This window comes from Melanotaenia boesemani, chromosome 23 (genome assembly GCF_017639745.1).
Source record: "Melanotaenia boesemani isolate fMelBoe1 chromosome 23, fMelBoe1.pri, whole genome shotgun sequence".
Taxonomy (NCBI): domain Eukaryota; kingdom Metazoa; phylum Chordata; class Actinopteri; order Atheriniformes; family Melanotaeniidae; genus Melanotaenia; species Melanotaenia boesemani.
This window is the reverse complement of record NC_055704.1, coordinates 10,550,292-10,572,657: the sequence shown is the minus strand read 5'-3', so window position 1 is coordinate 10,572,657 and position 22,366 is coordinate 10,550,292. Positions and strand designations below refer to the sequence as shown.

The 22,366-nt window shown below is 38.3% G+C and overlaps 1 protein-coding gene across 3 annotated transcripts in view; it reads left to right on the top strand.

The window, feature by feature from the left end:
- itfg2 (integrin alpha FG-GAP repeat containing 2) overlaps positions 1 to 22,366 on the top strand; it is a 79,478-nt gene that overhangs the window by 776 nt on the left and 56,336 nt on the right. Inside the window, exons 2-12 of one of the 3 annotated variants that reach the window (XM_041977762.1) lie at positions 128 to 223; positions 301 to 342; positions 423 to 600; positions 676 to 815; positions 1,276 to 1,424; positions 1,632 to 1,726; positions 2,134 to 2,187; positions 2,401 to 2,492; positions 2,817 to 2,934; positions 5,747 to 5,920; positions 12,618 to 12,769. In XM_041977762.1, the coding sequence (XP_041833696.1) occupies positions 128 to 223; positions 301 to 342; positions 423 to 600; positions 676 to 815; positions 1,276 to 1,424; positions 1,632 to 1,726; positions 2,134 to 2,187; positions 2,401 to 2,492; positions 2,817 to 2,934; positions 5,747 to 5,920; positions 12,618 to 12,685 (1,206 nt within the window). In that variant the 3' untranslated portion in view covers positions 12,686 to 12,769. Of the gene's footprint in view, positions 1 to 127; positions 224 to 300; positions 343 to 422; positions 601 to 675; positions 816 to 1,275; positions 1,425 to 1,631; positions 1,727 to 2,133; positions 2,188 to 2,400; positions 2,493 to 2,816; positions 2,935 to 5,746; positions 5,921 to 12,617; positions 12,770 to 22,366 lie in introns of those variants that run through there. The other 2 variants (XM_041977763.1, XM_041977764.1) reach the window with 2 other exon arrangements.

Genomic DNA, 22,366 nt, shown 5'->3' with positions numbered 1-22,366 from the left:
GGATTTCCATGTTTTGGTTTATTAGTGAGAAGATAAGTTAAACATAATGAAAGCTGCCTTAGATTATTTGTAACTGAAAATTTCATTGCAGTAAAATGAAAATGCTATCTGTCTTTATTTACTGTAGTTGAACGAGCTGATTGTAGGAGACACCAGTGGAAAGCTTCTTGTTTACAAGAATGATGATTCCAAACCCTGGATCACAAGAACCTGTGTGGGCATGGTCAGTAAGAGCTAGAGAATCGTTGATTTAAAAGGGAATGTAATCTCCTGCTTATATAATGTGTTTTGGTTTTCCAGCTAACCTGTGTTGCAGTCGGAGATGTGTGCAACAGGGGAAAGGTGAGTAGAGAGAATCGGAGTCAGCTGAATGTCACAAAGGTTTCTGCGTGATGTGACAGTTTTTCCTTTGTCTTCATCAGAACCTTGTGGTTGCTGTGGGTGCAGAGGGATGGTTTCACCTCTTTGACTTGACAGCCGCCACTGCAAGTAAATTAGATTCATCCAGCCAACATGAATTCCAGCCACCTGATGACCAGAGGCCGTTCTTCACCCAACATATCCCCGCCAACACTAAAGTCCTCCTCATCAGTGATATTGGTACAGTCCTGCGCTCCTTTCTTCTGTGTATTTTGAATTTTGCACCTTTTGATTACATTGTGTGCATATGTACAGATGGAGATGGACGCTGTGAGCTTGTGGTGGGATACACAGACCGAGTGGTGCGAGCTTTCCGTTGGGAAGAGCCATCTGACAGCTCAAATGGAGGACTGGGTCAGCTGGTTCTGCTAAAGAAATGGCTTCTGGAGGGTCAGGTGTGCACTTTTGCATAGCAGTATCATTATTGCACAGAAGTGCTATAATTAAATTATGATATTCAAAAAAGTGCTGATTTTTATCCACTATAATTTAGTGCATGTTAATGTACAGCAACACATCAAGGAATCAGGGTTTTCTACTGCCATTCGTCATGCAGCTCAGTCAGTTCTTTAAAAGGTGACAGATTTACAGTTATACAATACATAGTGTAAAGGGAAAAGTAGAGCAAAACTATATTTTTAGGAAAAGGAAATAGAAATTTTACAACTTTTTATTATCTTTGAACTTGTGTGATCTGTAAGAAAAAACCCTTTTGTCTTAACTACAACTAAATTTCATGTAATATTAATTTTTGTATTGCAGCTGAAGTTGTACCTAGCCTGAAACCAGAACAGCTCAAACTAAATGAACTCTAGAGTTTCATGATGTTTGATCTTTATGTTTCCTGTGCTGCAGGTAGACAGTTTGTCTGTGAATCCTGGTCCAGAGGGTTTACCGGAGCTGATGGTGTCTCAACCCGGATGCGGCTATGCCATCCTGCTCTGCACCTGGACTCAACAGGACTCCACTGAATCTGAGGAGGATGCCCCTGCCACTCCGGGGAGGTAAACCCCATCATAATTTATGTCTTAATTAAAATGTTGTCTGCATCAGTGTTTCTCAGTCCTGGTCCTCAAGTACAAAAGTCCTACATGTTTTAGATGTTTCTGCTTTAACATGTCTGGCTGAAATGAGCGGCTCATCAAAAAACTTAATGACGTGGTCCGTTAATCTTAACTGGGGCTTACATGCTTTGATGCATTTTTTTGCAGTGAGGGGCCTTCCAGAGACGTAGTTCTTCATCTGACCACCGGGCGGATCCACAACAAGAACGTTTCCACTCATCTCATTGGCAGCATAAGCAAAGGTACAAAACCAGCATCAACTACTAACCAGCTGTCTGGTTTTACAGTTTTATTAGCTGTGCTTATTGAGTTATATCATCAAAAGCTGCTACATTTTGGGGTCTTTGCTGTGTTCAATTATTAAATGATTGAGAATTAATGTTATATAAATCCAGAAAATGAAAATGAAATTGAGATATGAATGAATAAAATTCTTATTTTGTGTATATATAATTGTAGGTGTATAAGTTCCTCTTTATTTTCCATGAGATTTGATCAGCGTGACAATGAAAATTATATTAAAATGTGTTTTGTATAGTGTTTAAAAAGCTTTAAAAAGCCATCTAAATTATCTAAAAGTTTGTTGAAAATGCTGCTAAGATAATAATTTAAGATAAGTTCAAATATGATATAATTTGATTTTCTCCAGGTTCAAAAGAAGAATCCTCTAAATGTGGCCTGTTTGCACTCTGTACTTTAGATGGTAAGTTTAGTAACCAGTATAACCCTTTAATGCAAGTATAATTAATAAAAAATTAAATCCATACGTACAGTTTTAATTGTTTATGTTGTTGATTTCCCTTTGAATGAAAAAAAAAATGAAAACAAAAATCAGTCTTTTTGGAGTCTGTAAATTAGTAAAGCCGATGTTAATTTGTTTATCGTGTCTTTTCTTTGTGCCCTCCTGGGTAAAAAGGAACCCTGAAGCTGATGGACAGCTCGGAGCAGCTGCTGTGGTCGGTGCAGGTGGATCATCAGCTTTTTGCCCTGCAGAAGCTCGATGTCACTGTAAGTCTGTGACCACTCAAGACTTTAAGTTGACTTTTGATTCAACTTTTAATATTCTTACTGAATAAAAATGAAAGGTTTCTTTTGTCAGCCTCTTTTAAACAACAGAACCTTCATTTATATTGAAATTATATTGTTTTCTGTAAAATAATAATCTCATATGGTAAAATGGCCCTTTTGATAAAGTTGAAAAAAATAAAATAAAGAGTGTAAGAATGTAAAATATGTTAAACAGAAAATGTTTAGTCTACAGAAGCATGTTGCTTCAACTGTATTGGTCAACGTAACGATTGCATTTCAGTTTGCATGTGTGTTTGTTTCCAGGGAGACGGCAGAGAGGAAGTGGTGGCGTGCGCTTGGGACGGTCAAACCTACATCATTGACCACAATCGGACCGTGGTGCGCTTCCACTTTGATGAGAACGTCAACGCCTTCTGTGCCGGTGAGATTCTCATCCACAGATAAATGGCTCAGATTTTGTCCTGCAAGTTTCTCTGTTGTTCCCACTGACTTCTGCTGTTATTTATAATCCAGTTTAATGTCTATATTTATAACTTACCAAGGTTTTTCCACTGATATAACTCAGCTAACACACACAAGTCTTAACATAAGTTACAAAACAGTGCAGCGGATGAAGAAAACAATGCATGGGCCAGATTTTGGGTTTCATGTTGGAAAAAAGACTTAGATGAGCCATAAACAACTTTGAAAGGGAATAAACCTGCAGACCTGTCACCTTAACCTGCTGCTTCTTTATAAAAGGAAAGATCATTCTGTCACATAATAACCTGCACTTAGCCTGTTTCTATACAACAATACAAATAAAGATTCACGTAAACAAGCAGGAGGGTGAATTTGAGTCTGTGCCATATTTCCCATTTGTGGCTTTTTTTTTTCTTTTTTTAGTTTTACCATCCTTGTTAATTAAATATTGTACAACAACTCCAATTCCAAAATTTTTTCACGCTTATAAAATGTAAATAAAAACAGACTGAAATTATTTGCGAATCTCATGAACCCATATTTTATTTCTAATAGAACATAATCAACATATTAGATGTTGAAACTGAGACATTGTACATTTTCATGAAAAATATTAGCTCATTTTGAATTTTATGTCAGTAACACATCTTTCAAGAAAGTTGGAACAGTGTGATGTTCACCATTATGTGTCACCCCCCTTTCTTTTCATAACTGTCTGTAAACCTCTGGGAAATAGGAAGACCAGTTGCTGGAGTTTTAGGAGAGGAATGTTGTCCTATTCTGGTCTGATGCAGGATTCCAGCTGCTCAGCAGTCCTGGACCTTAGTTGCTGGATTTTTGGTTTCATGATGCTCCAAATGTTTCTGTTGGTGAAAGGTCTGGACTGCAGGCAGGCCAGTTCAGTACCAGGACCTGGATGTGGTTTAGCATTGTCTTGCTGAAATCTGCAAGGCCTTCCCTGAAAGAGACATTGTGTGGATGGGAGCAGATGTTGCTCTAAAACCTCCATGTACTTTTCAGCATTTATGGAGCTTCACAGGTGGAAGCTGCCCACACCATAGACACTAATGCAACCCCATACAGGCTTTTGACCTTTCCACTGATAAGCTGACTGGTCCCTCTTCTCTTTAGTCTTCAGGTCACAGCGTCCATGGTTCCCAAAAAGAATTTAAATTTTTTATTAATCTGACCAAAGAACAGTTTTCTACATGATGACGACGTGCCTTTTTGGGTTGTGTCATCTTTACATGATAAAGCTTTAACTTGCATTTGTGAATTTCCTGGTGAACTGTGTTCACAGATAGTGATTTCTGGAAGTCTTCCTGAGCCCATGCAGCAATTTCATGTCTGTTTTTTTTATATCAGTGCTGCCTGAGGACCCAAATATCCAGTTTTGAGCTTTGGCGTTGTTCCATGCGCACAGAGATTCCTCCTGATTCTCTGAATCTTTTAAATAATGTTATACATTGTCGATGGTTGGAAAGTCTTTACAAGTGTTTTTGCCATTGAGGAACATTTTTTAGAAATTGTTCCATGATTTTTAGCTGCAGTTTGCCATAGGTTGGTGAACCTCTGTCCATCATCTTGTGCCATCTTTCTTTAATCTTATGTCGTTTTCTCAAAAGGGTCAAGGAAAAGATCATAAGTAAAGACAATGATGTTTTTGAAAATTAAATGTTCAGCTCTCAAGGCTTCTGGCACATAAAGTAAGTCAGTTGACTTTCATTATTGGGGGAAAAGACATTTTCCTGTATTTGTATAGTGTGAATGCTGTAGATGCTGCAGCAGGTAGATTAAAAAAAATCTGAGGTATTTATTTTGCACTGAATCTCTGAATTCACTTACCATTTGTTTTAGGAAGAATTAATAATTAAATTCTGGTACTCTTATTGCCCATCAGCCTCTGTTACTTATATAAAAAACATACTTGAAGCCTCCTTATCCAAAGCACCTCTCTCCCTCACAGGTACATAGAAAATTGAGCAGCTGAAGAGCCATATATTTCCCTGAGGTTTTTTTGAGGAATGAAAATTATTCATCATAAGGAGTGAAACACTATTTCAGATAATGACAATGTGTCTCTGTAGCTGCTGCATTTTAATAAGCAGCTGTTTGCGCAAACATTCCTGATTTTTAATTACAAACAAGCTCATAATGTGTTTCCATGACTCACAAGTGGCCAAATAAATGAGTTTTGCTGGTGTAACTTTGTTTGTTTTGTTATGTATTACATAAAAAATAATGACACAAATCTTTTCACCATTTTGATTCAAGGATTTTACTTTAAGATAGCTTAAGATTTTGTTGATATTTAAGTTTTATAACTCATTGTGGCCTTTTTTGTAAATGTTTCGAGACTTTGGATCGTTCAGGTGATGAAACATTCAGACTTTGAACACTAGATGGCAATGTTGAGCTTTAGTTCCGCTTTTTCTGTTGCAACCGTCCATTTGAATGAGCCACTATGTATGTAGGAGCTAATGTGACAGAAGGTGGATTAGATGGAGAGACTGTTTTTGAGCTTCTTGATTCCATTGAGGTTCGTTTCTTTACTCCCATTGTATGCAAAACATCTGAACCCTCCCCTCTGTTGCTCTGCCTGCTTTGTGTTGCCATTAAAAGAAATTAGATTCTCTGTTCCTGTAGAGACCAGTTGTACTACAGCAGCCTGGCAGCAGGAGACTGATGATTTGGATTCATGTGAAATCACAGCACTGCCCACCATATGTTGAATAAAACCTAAAGTATTTATGTCTCTTGTGTGGTTGTAGGTCAGTATACATGTAAGGAGGGGAAAAACAGTCCCTGCCTGGTGTACGTCAGCTTTAATCAGAAAATCTACATCTACTGGAAGGTCGAGCTGGAGCGTATGGAGTCCACCAACCTACTGCGAGTTCTGGAGGAGAAGCCAGAGTTTAGAAGCCGTCTTAAGGTGCTAGGAGTCGGTGAGTACACAAATAAGTTTAGATCAGTTGTTAGGAAGCAGATTCAGCTCAAACTAGAGCATCCACCTTTACATTCTTACCAACATCTTCTCTGTTTGAGGCTGTAATTGAACTGCAGACAAACCCTGACTGTTTGTAGTCAACATTTCCTGCATCCTGCTGTATCACTCAGACCCTGTCCTGAATGCTAATGAGCACAGAGAAGAGAAATTATTCCCACATGATAGATTTTACTGTTGTTCTGTTTTCTCTCTTTTCCTTAAAGCAATCATTTAAAATGTTCAGAAATGAGCTTATTTAGATAGAGGACCAACACTCCTCTCTATCCGTGATATGAAGATAAAGCTAGAAAATCTTTAGCAAACACTGGCAGCTTGTTTTAGGCTGCATAGCTGAGCTTTTTAGTTATCTGTAGCAGAGCATATGAGCGTCGAATAAAAGTCCAGAATTTAATAGTCCATCTTTAAGTGACAAGTTATTGTTCCCAATGCATGTTTTTTTAACATTTAAATACAAAAATCAACATCTTTTTTTACCAGAATATGATCATCAGGGCACAAACTTGACTTCTATGTGGCCAACTACAGCACGAGAACTGTCCTCCAGAACCTATAAAGCTCACTAAATACCACTGAGAAGGTATTTCATCAGCATTCAGACTTGCATCAACTCAGTTTGAGCTTCGATCAGTACACCTGGGTGGACTTATTTATTTTCAGTGCTGCGCTTTGGGCTGTAAAAGTGGGCACAGCTCACTTTGTGTTTTACCTGCTGTACCATTTTAACGTTTAATCTGTAACGTATCATATTTGATACCCAAGTTTCTGAGACCTCTTGTATAGAAATAAATCCTGTTGTATATAGTTGGTTTGGAGACTGGTTCCTCCAAATCTAAGGGTGGAGTGTCCTCTCTGGGTTAGGAATGAGGTCCTGCAGCAGGTGGAAGAGTTCAAGTATCTCTGGGTCTTGTTCGCAAGTGACGGAAGGATGGAGCGGGAGATTGACAGGTGTAGCATCTGCAATGAGGTGGACTCCAGTCTGTCGTGGTGACGAAGAGTTGAAGGGCAAAGCTCTTGATTTACTAGTCGATCTACGTTCACACCCTCATAATGGCCAAAATAACGAGACTGCAAATACAAGCAGCTGAAATGAGTTTCCTCTGCAGGGTGTCTGGGCTCTCCAGACCTGCAGAAATAGGGTGAGATAGGGCGAGTCACTGTCATCCAGGGAGGGGCTCAGTAAAGAACCTCTGCTCCTCTACATCAAGAGGAACCAGATAAGGTGGCTTGGGTATCTGGTTAGGATGTCTCCTGGACGACTCCCTGGAGAGGTTTTTGGGAGGGTCCCACCAGGAGGAGCTACCAGGGAAGACCTGAGACATGCTAGAGGAGACAAAGTCTCTCTGGGAACACCTCAGGATCCCCCCGAGGGAGACTGAAGTTGCCAGATAGAGGGAAGTCTGTGTCTCTGCCAGACTGCTATGACTCATCCTCAGATATTTGGTAGAGAATAGATGGATGGATTAAGTTTAAATGTTAAATAACAAAATATAGCATTTACTCTCAATCATATGTCAGACTTTACAGGGTTAGTTTTGAGTCTGTGAAACTAACAGCTCCAATCCACAACTGAAAATGATGTACAGCTGATTTATTTTATGAGTCTACATGGCAGCTGGCAGCTCATCCTCAGTCCTGCCAGAAATGATAAAATGAAACAGCAACAATTTCTTTCCATTTGGGAGGAAATCATAGTTACCTGACTTAACCTGGGCTCTGCATGCCTGGCATGTAGAGGATAAACACCATGCTACTGGAATTTTATTGCCTTGTATTAGCTTGTTCAACTGGATTAGATAAGCCTAAACTGCATGCAGATTTAGTTGTAATAAGGATATAATTAACCCAGTAAGTTTATTTAATATGTACTAAATCTGATCCTTAAAAGACTTCCTGTGCCAGACTATACCATAGCTACCAGATGACTGAATGTTGTATGAATGAAAAGAAAAAAAAAAAAAGATAAAAAGCCTCTAGATGTGTGACTTCCTCTCAGGCGTCAGTGTCTTGACATGATTAATAATGATCCTGCAGCAATGCATGATGGTTAAAAAATCTTGTAGACTGCATTGCAAGACGTGACCATGTCACATGACATTAAAACTTTGCTGGAGGCTCATGTCACCACATGTGATGCGCTGCAGCAGCTGGAAACCACCTCATTTCCATTGAATTTCTCCTTCATTTAACCAAATAAAAACCTCATTGAGATTAAGAATCTCTTATCCAAAAGTTATCCGGATTGAACCTGTTATTTAAAGAAAAGAAAGAAGAATCCTAAGGGATATGATTATCACCCAGTGTTGGAGCAGGGTTACACTGAAAACCTGCAGGACAGCGGCCCTTGACGACTGACTTTGTACGTTAATGCTTTAACTAGGGCTGCACGATATCAGGAAAATATGCGATATGTAAAAACACTGTTGAAAGTTGCCATGATGATATGGCCTGCGATAAATAATATAAATAAAGCTGCTGCTGTTGTATTTTCTTATAAAGAGCTCCACTGACAAAACTCTCATGCACAGACATCTGCTGAACTTTATAGCTTGTCCTATATTAGCACTAGTAGCATGTATTAGCTAACGCTAGATTATAGTTACTTCTTAATAAAAATTATTTGGTCAGCAACACTAACCGATCATGTACCATAGTGTCTGTCAGCCTGAAGACTAGAGATGGAATAGAAAATAGACAGCCTTTTCAAAAGTTTGAAGAGGTTTCTTTACCAACTTATTATAAGGAGATTTGTTTTATATTCCAGTGTGGCTTGTTATAAGCAGTTTCTGTCAGATGAAGCAGCGTTTTAGACATTAATGGACCAATGCCTAACAGGAAACACACAATAACTTTGGTATTGCCAGATAAGATGCATTCATCAGTAACAGTGGACCATAGCTCAGTCCTTGTCTACAGATATGAGGTAATTTGCACAATAAAGGCGGCACCACAACGCACAAAAGTTGGCTAGATTTGTCCATAGCTCCTTGTGTTTGTCCTGTAGGTGGCAGCGGAGATTAAATGTGTGTCCTCTGGTGTTTGGCACAAGTATTCGACATGTCTTGCAGAGTACGTGTTTGTAGTGCATCACCTCTATTCTAACCAACGTAGCTCTAAATAGCCAACGTGTTGTTCTGTTTAGCCACAAGTTCTTCTGCATCCACATTTTCCTGACTCCTCTCGTCATCTTCCACCATCAAAATGCTCACTCCATGTGCTGTAGTGCCACAGCCGTTAGCATCTACATGCAGCAGGTATCCTCCATACATGTGTCGACTTCAGCAGGGAAATAAATTCAGTGTGTGTGTGTGTGTTATTGCAGACAAATCTGCAGCCTGTCAGTCAGGCTTCCTCTTTTTAAATTCTTTATTTTTTTACCCTCCTTTCATATCTCTGTGCGGTTCAGAGTCTTTTCCCCACACCATCCTCGTGACAGTCGCAATATTTAACTCGCGTCCGTACTTGGTTAATGATTGTGCTCTGTGGTTGTTTATTTCCTGTTAATTTCCTGTTGTTAATTGCCTTTCATAGTAGAACATTAATCTTGCTGCTGTTTCAGTACATTTTCAGTGTCTGTTTAGAAAATGTTTTACAAGAGAAGATAAACGGGGTTTAAATGACAAATTAGGCCATGCTTTATGGTCGGCATGGATGACTGACTCGTCAATCAAATCCTTATCAGAAAGTGGAAACAAGTATTAGATGAGACCCAAAAACGTGATCTTTAAAACTCACTGAAGCCTCGTGATTGCAGATTAAAATGCAGATTTCTGACTTTTAACCTCCAATCATACTATGAGAAATGTCTCATCTAGAAGGATTCAGACTAAAATAAATCAAAATTAGGGACAGATTTATTTAATTTAATATTTGTTTAAATGTTTTTGAAAATATAGAATGGCTAACGCTAAGAGGAAAAGAGCAAATGATAAAAAGGGGGAAAGGTAAACTCTGCACAGTGGACGTTAGCTGCCCCTAGCTGACCTCTTAGAAATGTCAGCAGCAGCTCTCAGGTTATTCCCTGCTGATTTTCTTTTTTCTCTCACTTTAATAACTGCCCTTTAGCCAAACAGTCATTTATGAAGAGCCGGGGGCAGCTTGCTTAATAAGCTTAGCTGTTCTTACATGGTCATTTTTAATTTGTGGTGCAGGATCTCCATCATCTATTTACAGCTGTAGAGGATAGCGTGTGTATGAAGTAAGCAGGTTTTTCCACACAGGATATTTTTCTGCTTACAAAAGTCCATTTTTGGCCAACCAGAGGTACATATCAACAGACGCTCACTCATTAACTACTTTCAGTTGGATTCACGGTAAACTCCAGAGGCCTAATTATTACCCAGCCCGAGTATTAAGGAAATATCCATGTCTTGAGAAATCACCTAAAAAAAGCAATAAAGTTATTAAAAAGTGCTGGAAAATAGTTTTTTTTGGCTGTAATGGCATGAAAAACACAAGTTATGTATAAAGATCATATTAACTGATACGTTACTATTTATATTTGTTAAATGTGGCCAGGGTTAAGAAAAATCTTGACTATATGAAACCTTTTTAATTCATGTTGTTTAATATTTCGAGGTGCTCGGATTGCTAGTTTTTCCTAATACGCTAATATTCCTAATAGATTTAATATACTCTTTTAATTATTTAGTGTGGAAGAATAAAGCTCTTTGAACGACATGTATTTCCCTCCTCGTAAACATTTGGAAAGTTTATATTTTTATTTGCTTCTGTAAGAACTTTAACTTGTAGGATCACAGTGCTATGGATGATCAAAAACCCCACAGAGAATGTATTTTAAAGCAAGTGAAATCCAAACATAGTCTAAAAAAGTGCATGAAGTATAAAGGGTGTATTAGAATATTTTGACTTTGAAGCAGCTGCATTGAACTGGCATTAAGTTTGGATTCATGTTTAAAGAAGAGTGGACCTTATTAAAGCTCTGCCAAGGGGAGTGGATCAAACACTAGAGAATTACTTCTGTAGGAGAGACTGAATTAACTTGCTGGTCATTTGTACGGTTTGTGGGAGCTGTGATACAGCGCAACACTTCAAGTAACATTTGCTATACCTTTTCCATAACATAAGCTCACTGGCCACTTTTATTAGGTAAAATTATTCAGTTGCTTGCTCACACATATCTAATCAGCCAATCACATGGAAGACACTCAATGCTAAATGCATGTGTAGACATGGTCAAGATGAATTGTTGAAGTTCAAGCTGAGCATCTCTGAACATACATCAAATCCATTCTTGAAGCAGATGGGCTGCAGCAACAGATGACCACACCTGGTCTATTCCTGTCCACTAAGAACAGGAAACTGAGGCTACAGTTTCCACAGACTCAACAAAACTGAGGAATAGAAGATCGAAACATTTAGATGGTAGAGTCGAAATGTGGTGAAAATAACATGGAAGCGTGGATCCATCCTGCCTTGGACTCCAGCTTCCTGAGTTTTAATGAAAAGAAGACTAAGGTCATTTTGTTCGAAACCCAGTGGTTCCTCGACTGCTCTCCTTGCACGTTTGGACTCTTTGTCACCATTTGTTAAGCCCATTGTTACAAGTCTGGGTGTAAAGGTTGAGTTGAAACTGGACAAACGGTTGTTTTTCTTTCAGTTGAGGCAGCTATCAAAAATTAAGCTAGTTTTGTTAGAAAAGGGTTTTGAGAGACTCATTCATGCTTTTATAACATCGAGTTTGGAATATTGTAATGCTTTGTATGTAGGGGTTAGTAAGCAGGATTTATACTCCTGCAGCGTCTGCGTTAGGTCGGCATCTCTCCCAGAGCCGACGTGCACTCCTGAACGTCACGTGGTTACGCGGAAGTACTCCATTGTGATTGGTTGGTTTGTGATTATGTGATTCCGGATTTATGGAGCTTTTTGCTGAATTTGGGTAGTTACCGTGGAAGAAAAACTGCAACACGATGCCAAAACCCTACACTTGAGTGCGAGAGTACATTTCACCAGTGTGAGCACGAGTATAAATCCAGCTTTAGTACCAACTGAGCATGGTTTAACAACCACAGCCTACCTGAGCATTGTTGCTGACCATGTCCATCCCTTCATGACCACAGTGTAGCATCTTCCGATGGCTCAAATCATCTCCAACATGAACATGACAATGAGTTCATTGTACTCAAATGGCCTCCACAGTCACCAGATCTCAATCCAGAAGAGCAGCTTTGGGATGTGGTGGAACGGGAGATTCTCATCATGGACAGCCGATAAATCTGCAGCAACAAAATCTCTGAGGAATGTTTCCAACACCTTCTTGAATCTAAGTCACCAAGAATTAAGGCAGTTTTGAAGGCAGAAGGGGGTTTAGTCCAGTACTAGCTAGGTTGACCTAATAAAGTGGCCAGTGAGTGTATGTTAACTTAAAAAAATGATCTTGTTCACCATTTTATAAATGAGGCACCAGATCTTATGTAAAAATAGACAAAAATTAACTGCATTGCAAATGTATCCATTTAAAACCTGTTTGGCCGACATGAGACAAATATTTCTGGTCACTCTGACTACATTTATATTTGGTCTGAATTCTTTGTGAGCCCTCATTATATTTTTTTTAGTCACAGCAAGTTTTTTTTCAGTGTTAACAGTAATTGTCACAATATGTTTGGTCTCCACAGATGCGGAGGATTCGGGTGCAGTGAGAGACCTGGTGGCAAATGTTCTCTACCAGGATGCACAGACGTAACACAGCAACATATGTCACCACACTGCCGCCTTTGTTTACCCCCTTAATGTAAATACTCCACAAATAAACACTGTTTGTCCCCCATGATGCAGGCCATGTTATTTGTATTCCCTGCAGAAAGAAGTGTCAGGCTCAGGTTTCTGAGCTGTCGGCTGCAGCCTCAGACCTATATACTACCGCTGTCATTGGTATCCTGTCTGCCCAGGTTGCTTTTAACAAGGCAGAGGGAGGATAAAGCGTGAGGTGCTGTGCAGGGGAAACACTGCCCTGTTCAACCTGCTGATTTCAGCACTGACTGAATTTTTGAGTGAGCAGGATCAGCAGAGGCATTATGCTGCTGTCAGTCAGCGCTGACAAGTTGCTGAAAGGAGCTTCCCATCAAACAAAGTGCCTCCTCCCTTTTCATCTCATACAGCCCTAGAATTTTCTTTATGTGGTGGATCCTCTGACATACGAAGCCCTGCAGATATTACATAATGCAACATGTGTTATGTAATGAAACTGGCACGACAGCAAGGCAGCAGACCAGCTTGCCAGCTGAGCAGCAAAGTAATTGCAGGGCATGACAAGTGGAAGATTCGAGGGAATCACCCACTGTTTGTCATGGGAGGGTCCTATAACCACCTACGCCGACTGCCTCTGCCTTTCTCATGCATTATGAATGAGATGTGTGTTTGTGCTGGTGGAACTCAGGGTAAGGCTCAGGTGTCCTGGTAGGCCTCAGCCTCTCATCTATCCTGTGCCCTTTAGAGACATGCACAAGCCCAGAGCCTCACATTTTACCTCCATCCATCCATCCATTATCTGCTGCTTATCTGGAATCGGGTCGCGGGAGCAGCTGCCTAAGCAAGGAAACCCAGACTTCCCTCTCCCCGGCCACATTCACCAGCTCATCCTGGGGGATCCTGAGGCGTTCCTAGGCTACCCGGGAGATGTAGTCCATCCAGCGTGTCCTGGGTCTTCCCCGGGGCCTCTTTCCGGTGGGACATGCCCGTAACACCTCACCAGGGAGGCGTCCAGGAGGCATCCTGAGCAGATGCCCGAGCCACCTCATCTGGCTCCTCTCGATGCGGAGGAGCAGCAGCTCTACTCTGAGCCCCTCCCGGATCACCGAGTTTCTCACCCCTATCTCTAAGGGAGAGCCCGGCCACCCTGCGGAGAAAACTCATTTCCAATAACATAGTATTGTGGCAATGGCTTAATAAGTTATTACATTATTGGCCTAGTATAAAAATTACTTTGAAAATGTTACATTATTGGCAAGTTATTACATTATTGGCTTTATTACATTTATAAAAAGGCCAACAATATTACATTATCTGTTGTTGCAAGACATGAGAAAATATTTCTACCTGGATCTGAGACGTGATAATAGAAAAGGACCAAAGTCTTCTAAAATAGCACAATTTGATGTACCATTAAAAATGGGAAAAAAAATTCCAACTAAAGAAAAAGCATTAAAAACCTAAATGAGCATATTGTAGTCCGAAGAATTCCAGAGCCGTTCTTGCTGTGTTTCCAGCAACAACAAACTGGTTCTCTTCATGTTTTGCAAGATTTAGTCATCTAATAGCAAAATAACATCTTTCCTTGGGATACATCCGTACTATTTACAAATATACTTATCATGGAAAAAGTCAGCAAGGTATAATCTCCAATAACAAGACATCTTAATATTAACTGTTCTGAGGGTCAGAAAAGAGCAGGTAGAAAGGCTTTTCAGTATGTTGCTCCTGCTGCCTGGAACTAACCTGCAAAACGACCTAGGGTTGAAGGAGCTGGTTTTGCTACATGCTTTTAAAGATATTTGTAAATATGAGTAAAGATGCTTTGATTAACATAATTAACATTTTAAAGCCTAGTATGTCCGCAGTGAAAGGCAGTGCTGCAACAAAACGTGGTTCAGAGTTCTTTGATGCTTTCTAGAAATTTCTTGCGCTCATCTGCTGTTTGATGCAACCTTTTTTACTTCAAGTTTGCAGACATCCTTACAGCATGTGCAGATTTCATCCATCCATCTGTCCGTCTGTTCATTTTTTGGTACCATGTAATTCAATTTAGGATCTCGGAAAGGCTGGAGCCTATCCCAGCTGGTACCAGGCAAGAGGCAGGGTGCATCCAGAATGGTAGGTTTGGTAGTTTGTCGGTCAATACAAGTTTTGTTTGACCTTTTTCTGTTATTATAGGGGATGATTGCTAAAAAAACACAACAAGGACTGTACTTCTGTTCTCAAGTAAATGTATGTGGACCAATGATTTATTATTATTATTAATATTATTGCAATAATTCAATTAGTTTTGTATAAACAACTTATAACATAATTTTTCCCCTTTAGAAGGACTGAGATTAATTATGACAAAGTTAACTTCAGTGGTAAAATACGAAAAGCCATCATTGTATAACAAAATCAACACATCCTCTGTGCAGCTGCAGCTTGTCCTTATAAGCGGTGAGCATTCCTGTGCAGTGAGCTCACTCTGAGTCATATTTATGACCTTTAATGGTCAAGCAGAGCCAGGTTGATGTTTTTGTTTGTATGGATACTATCAGATACGCTATACAAGGATTTAGGCTGGCTAGCTTAAGCCTGTTTCCGTTCTGATCTTACAGAGAAAATGTCAGGCTGTTTAGTATGCCAAGACCTCCTTGGTTTCCAGTCATGAATCCTGTGTGACTGTGACTTTTGCTCTGTTATTTTTCCCAAGCAGGCACCCTGGACATGAAACATGTCTCAGACATCTGACCTTGTGGCCTGACCACGCAGGGTTAACAGCGTTGCTATGATCTAGACCTCATGAGTGTATCTAGATTTGTCTTAAGCTATTTTAGTTGCATTATGTCTTTGATAGACTGAATAAGAGAAGCCACATTTGCCCTTTTATAGCAGCAAAAATGTAGATGTTGGGGGAAAGGGGGATATTGGCTCAAGGGAGTGTGTTGTATAAATGTAGCCATGTTTTCTCCACTTCTTCAGAGGTTATCCTCTTACTTCAACATGATTAGATTCTCATAATGATGTTTTTAAACTACAGAGGTATGAAGGCTGTTTTAATCTAACCATGGGATTTATTTATTTATTTATTCATTTGAATTGGTCATATTCATTTTTTTTTTATTTCTTTTTTCCTTTTTTGTTTTTGTTTGTAAAAGTTCTTATGGTGTTATGCTTAGAAAATCAGAGCCGGAGTCAAGGATGCTGGTTAACCAGTTCTGGCTATTTCCAGAGCGTTGGAAAGAAGCAAAAAGATGTTAGCATACAAATACTGTATGCTAACATGACAACATCTTGCAACAGTTAGCTGCTTTCTTTTTTAAAAAGCAGGTTTTAACTACATTTCCTACAATTTATTTTGCTACATATATAAAAACAAAAAATAAAAAACAAAGTTTTTATTCAGTTATCTGGTCTAGCTGATACTAGCCAGTTTGGTAGCATGGCAGCTTGCTAGCTTAACTTAGCTGTACTTTTGCCAACTGTTTTAAAGTTTTTATTGATTTTTTTTCACTGTGCTATAAGCAAACTAAATTCATATTTTGATTTTCCCTTTATTTCTGTACTCATGTATCAGATGGGTGCTGGTCGACTTTTCTACTTTTTTTTTTATATAGCATTTTTAGCAGTTATAGTTGAACTTAACTATGACCTAATGTTAGCCTAACTGATCACATACAACAAATTTCTCTTTAGGTTTTATTTATATTTTATCTATTTTTAGAACAGTATCAGGTAAATAAGAAAAAGTGAAATTATTTTATTGCTTTCAACCACCTGGCATCACTAGATATAATCAAATTTGTTTAGGGATTTTTATTTTATTCGTTTTTAAATCTAAGTTAAAACTTGTTTAAGGGATCAAAATTAAGTATAAATAAATTAATAAAAAATGCTCATGTCAACATGTACCCCAGCTATAATTTCTGTAAAAGATCACTGCTCTGAGACATTTTACTAATAAACCCATCATGAGGACCCTGTTCATCTAAACTGACATTATGTGACTACAATTCCTTGGGGCTTCTTGGTACACACTCTTCTATGAGTGGATGCTGCTTCACTTGCTTTATTGCCAGATTCACTGTAAATAATGTTGTATTATTCATATTATATATTATATTGCAGCTGGACCTTCTCTGACTCACCAACGACAAGAAAAATGCTTAATGAACCAACAAAATTTTGTTTTATGTATTAAAAATTTATTCAACACATCATGGGCTTTATAAAAAATGATTAATTCATTGATTGTACAAGGAGTTATAAAGACACAATCTAGAGGCTTTATAAATTTCTTTTCCTGTTTTTTTAAAGCTTTATCTGCAAAAAAGATTGATGTTTAAAAATTAATAAAATCTTCTGTTTGAGCTTAACACAGACCAACAGTTCAGTACATCCTAAAGGACTCACTATATCCTCCAACCTTCCACAATCCTCAGTGTCAGGTCTTATTTTATTCAAAGTTTAAAAGTTACTCAAATTTATTGCTGCGTCTATAGTTAATATAAAATTTTAGTTTTTTTCCTTTTTGGAGGGGGCTTGTTTTTATCGATCTGGTCGCTCCTTTTTCTTGCAAGATCTGGAATCACTGAGTATAGTCCTGCTGCCACTGTCACATCTGTAAATATAAATAATGTGGTTTTCAGGGAGTCAGTTGTCATGCTGTTGGTGGGGGAGTGGCTGATGCTTGTCTGCTGCTTATAAATAACTGACTGACTATTTAAGGAAAATGAAGTGAAACTACATGATGCTTTCCCCTTGTAAAATACCTGCATGTGGATAATGTTTAGCTCACTTTTTTTTTATTTATTTATTTTTTTTTAAGCATTTTAGTGAAAAGGACAGTGCAGGACTTAGAGGAAGCACAGAAGGAGTCTGGGATTTTCGTTGTCTTTATCTTATTGTAAGCCTTATGGCATAATTACCTAAGTCATATTGTAAGGTTTTATAGGCAATGATGCACAGTCAATCACCAACATTGGGAGGGTACAGTTAGACAGATATCACAATTTAGCCAAAATATGACTTAGCCAATTATGGTATGAGGCTAACGATGTAGGAATAAAGTGTGAAGGTTGATTGCCAAATATGCATTCATGATGGATTAGTTGCATTTGAATTTGATGCTTTCTTTAAGTAAATAATAGTGCAATTAGCTGTTAATCATGGGTGCTTTGTAGAGATTCTGGGCTTTACACATAATTGAAATGAACTAGAATTATTTGTTCTAGACTTTAACACTTCCTGTTTAAGACCACTTGTGTGGTTGTATATCAAGCTGTATTTTGAAATCTCTCTGCTCTGAGTTACACTAAAAGTGTATCCTATGAGAATTTTTCCACACAGTGGGAATGGGAATGTGGATCTAATTTGACCTGACAAGTGACTGGCTTACTGTCATATAAGAAGAAGGATTGACACAGGCTCCCTCTCATTCCATCAACAACTCCAAGTCGGTGAGGGGGCTGGCACTGCTGATTAACAGCACCCAGTTTCGTCTGTGTCGGACTTAATTCTGCAGCATTTCATCATCCCAGCATGTAAGCTAGCAGATAGCTGCTGGATGAACAGCACAAAAGGCAGATTTAATGGCCACCGGTTTTATCTCAGCAGATGAAGGGAGGACTGTGATCTAACCGGCTCTTTGATTAAACAGTGTTATGCAAGTTCTTGGTTTGTGATATCATAAATTTGGAGACTGCAGTTAGTGTTTTGATCAGTAAAGGATTTTGCCTCAGATATGACTGGTTTCTGAGTTGTTTAAATGTAATTCAATGGATACAGCTCTTCAAAATAAATAAATAAATAAAAAAGGCAGAAAAGCCATTTTGAAGTATCTTGTCAGAAACTGTAAGACAAAATGCTCTATTAATTCAAATAAAATTAATGCTAGATTTTTGTGGAGGCTCTGTGCATCTGTGTCTTTTCAGTTAAAACGCTGTGCTAGACATTAGAATGCACAAAAATAAGTATGTCTCCAGGTGAAGTTATTTCCTCATCACATTTTCAGGAAACCACAACTATATACGCCTACATCCTTATGTAGCTATTTTAGTTCAGGTTTTTTTTTCTTTTGTTTGTTTTGTTGTTTTTTTTTTGTGACTCCTGCATGAAAGACTCTCAAAACAGACATGTACATGACATCAGTTTTATCAAGCAAAAAAGAGCAGCTCTTTGAGTGGGTGAGGAGTAGCAGCCCCTCTAAATGTCCAGTGCATTTACCATTTGTCATTTCTGTACTTTTTAACAATCATTAGCACATAATGTAGCATTGATATTTAAGTCAAATTATTATTGTCCTATGTCCCTCTGAGACAGTAAAGTAAATCTTATTCTTAAAATGGGTGCTGGAGACTGCAAGTGTCACCCTTTTGCTTTATCTCTGCTATCACTAATTCACTCTCCTGTCCCCGGCGTTTTCTGTTCTTCAGCTATATATACACAACAAAGACACTTTGTATTTATTTTTACAAACTGAACTAGGTTTTTTTTTAAAAAATGCCGGGTTTTGCTTAAGTTACAGCATCGACATTACCTGCTCTCACAAACCGTCACCATGAATTCCAAGATGGCAGAGCCGGCTCACTTGGTTCAAGTTATACAGCATAAACCATACGTTTAATGGATATTCATTGTTCCAAGAAATATTACATTACTACATAATTCTCAAGAGACTGAGCTGAAAGTTGATCTCTAAAACTAAATTGTATAACCTTATGTAAATTAGCGTGCAGGATCTTTGGCTCTTACTTTAACCAAATCTTTTCAGCTTGAGCACTCTGCCTCCACTAGTGGGTCAAAATTAAAGGTGCGTTTCCAAATAAAACTATGAAGCCCATTCATAAAACTGTTAAATTTCTTGAATCTAGCAGAGCTCAGTTCTTGTTATATCCTTAGTTTCTGCAACGTTCTTGTGTGCAAAACCATGGAAGTTCCTGATACTGAGACAATGTTTATTTTGTTTGTTTCAACAGCCATATTGGATTTTACTAAGATCAAGAAAAGTGGCTTGCAAACCTTTTGTTGGGATCTGTGTCAAAAGCATGCTAGAGTTTGCAGTAATCATTTCATTAAAGGTTTGTAAATCAGAGTCCATTTTAAAAAGATTCTATTATTTTATGGGAAAATTTAAGTTAATTGGGTGATAAAAAAAAAAAAAAAAAGCTTTAGCTCATTTTTTTCTTTTTTTTCTGATCCAAGATTTCATACAACATGAAAATGGGCTTTACTTGATTTACCAGGATGTCCCAGCAATCTGATGACGATAACACAGACTAGTAAAATACTCAGGGTTTGCTTTACAACAAACATACATTTGCACACTTACAAAAAAAGAAACAACGCAGGATTTATGGTGAAGGGTTGTAATCCCAAATGTTTTGACCCATCCACAAACTTTGACTATATTGGCTTCCAAGCTTTCATCTTGTCTCAAGCACCATTTTAAATCTGTTTTGGATAACACATAAGGAATCTATGATATCACACAGGTAAACTATTTTAAGGTATCTAGTTCATGTACTCGCATCTAATGTTTACATCTTCTTTCACACTGGGGCACTGAAAAGGGGGATAAAGGAGCAGGATTCTAGGGGCCCATGATTGACAGGGGCACAAAAGGGCTCTTAATGCAATTGTAATACTACCAAAATTATCTAATACTCAATGATAAACTTACAATCACGCAAACATTTTAGTTACAGTGCAATGCTATCACTAAGTTTTTTGCTTTGGAAATATTTATACAATTTATACAATCATACAAAACCAGTTATTTTCCTCATCTTTCCATCAGTTTTTTTTTTTTATTATTTATTTTTGCTCCTGAAGCAACATTTCTTTGGCTGTTTAGTAACCGTGCTGCTCTAGTCTGTTGCCTCCATAATCAGTGAAACAGCTGCGACAGAAACAGCTGTAAAGTTTTCCTGCTTCCGCCTCCAAACCGGGGTCGGGAGGCAGAGGCGGTGTGATTCCTCCTGGCTGAAGCTACAGCTAGCTTCGGACACACCATTCACTTTACCCAGCAGTGGTGAAGCAGACGCGGGACTCTGAAGATCTCTGTTGTGCCTATTGCTAAGACTTTTAGCAAAACATTCACTGCTAAAAATTAAGTTTCCTGTGTAACCCTGACCAAAACCAAAGTGTTTCAATGTGAGTATCTCATGTCTGGCAGTGACTCAAATCAAGGGAAAAAGAAAATCCTAGTCATTAATTCAAACTGAACAAATTATGTAAATTTACTGAACAAATCATGCAGATTTATATAAACCCCACTGTTCTGTCGAAATAAAGTCATTTAAATGCTGAATGTTCATCATCACAAAAATTGTACAACATCCAAATATTCTCATCAGTGCACCATCTAGCTGATCAACCTTTTAATTTCCATTCAGTTACCTTGAGCACAGATTTTAGCTTTTTGTGGCCTTTCTGTTTCTTTTATTTTTTTTTTAAATACACAGGGGCTTTTAGAAAAATCAAACAGACACATCAGAAAACCATACAGTGATTATTGAAACCCTGACCTGAATGCCACATTAGTTATGGTTTTCTCCCACTTCCTTCAGCCTAAACAATGAAAATCTTTTCATTTGCATGCAAATTTTTTGGATGATTCACCATAACCCGGAGCTTAAATGTTCCTATTAGTCTTGTTTGAAATAATCTCTGGAGGGTTTATCGCTTATTTGAGTTGCCTGTTCCATAACACACTGCCTCACCACAGAGGACCTATTCTGATCAATATCCCCCCTCATGGAATCCACACCGTGGGGTTCAGTGTTGTGGATCATTGTGTTACTGGGCCCTGCAGGAATGCTCTGTGTGTGTTTAAATCTCATCAGCAGATGGCAGAAAATGCTGCAAAGAGGGAGGCGATTGATAGAGATGAAGAAAAGAAAGATACTGAAAGCCGTTTGTGGTGATGAGCAAAGTACATTTCCTCTGTGACAGACTTGTTGGTGTGGGAGTGAGCAGGCTGTGAAGGGGGTCTGCATGGAGGAGCGTACTCTCAACTTATATCAAAGGTCTGTGATAAAGGCAAAGTACATCTACCCACACTAACCTTCCACTTCCTCTAATCATGTGCAGTAGAGCAGAAACTCTAAAAGTTGCATTTATATGCAGCTTTTAAATGTTTTTTTTTTCTTTCTAGCTGAGAAAATTCAGTTTGTTTGATAAACTGAAATTAAATTTTAAAAAAAAGCTTTATTTATCCATAAAGGAAATTATAAAATGAATCATAAAAATTTTAAAATTAATGCTTAAATTTGAGGATATTTAAAAGACAATGACATAACAAATACCAAAAGAATGGGGGGACTGGACAGGAATGAAAGTTTAAAGACCTTTTTCAACCTAATCTCATCCTTGCATTTTTAAAATATACTTTTTAGACATCTTTCTGATAGCAATTAGAAATTAAATGTGTTACCATGAATACCAGCTATAATCTAACTATCATATGTATAGCATTTGAATTTAAGAAAGAGATAATATAGAACCACTGTGTATGCCTTCAGTGTCTCTGCAAAGCCACTACTGAGCATTATAGAAAAAGCTAAAGGCTAACTACGTACTCTGCGCTAACTCAGAAGTTACAATAATAGGTTAATAATTTCTTCCACCCATTAACAAGGATGTCAGAGGTCAAATAACTGCCGGCCTCAACAACTATGCCACATTC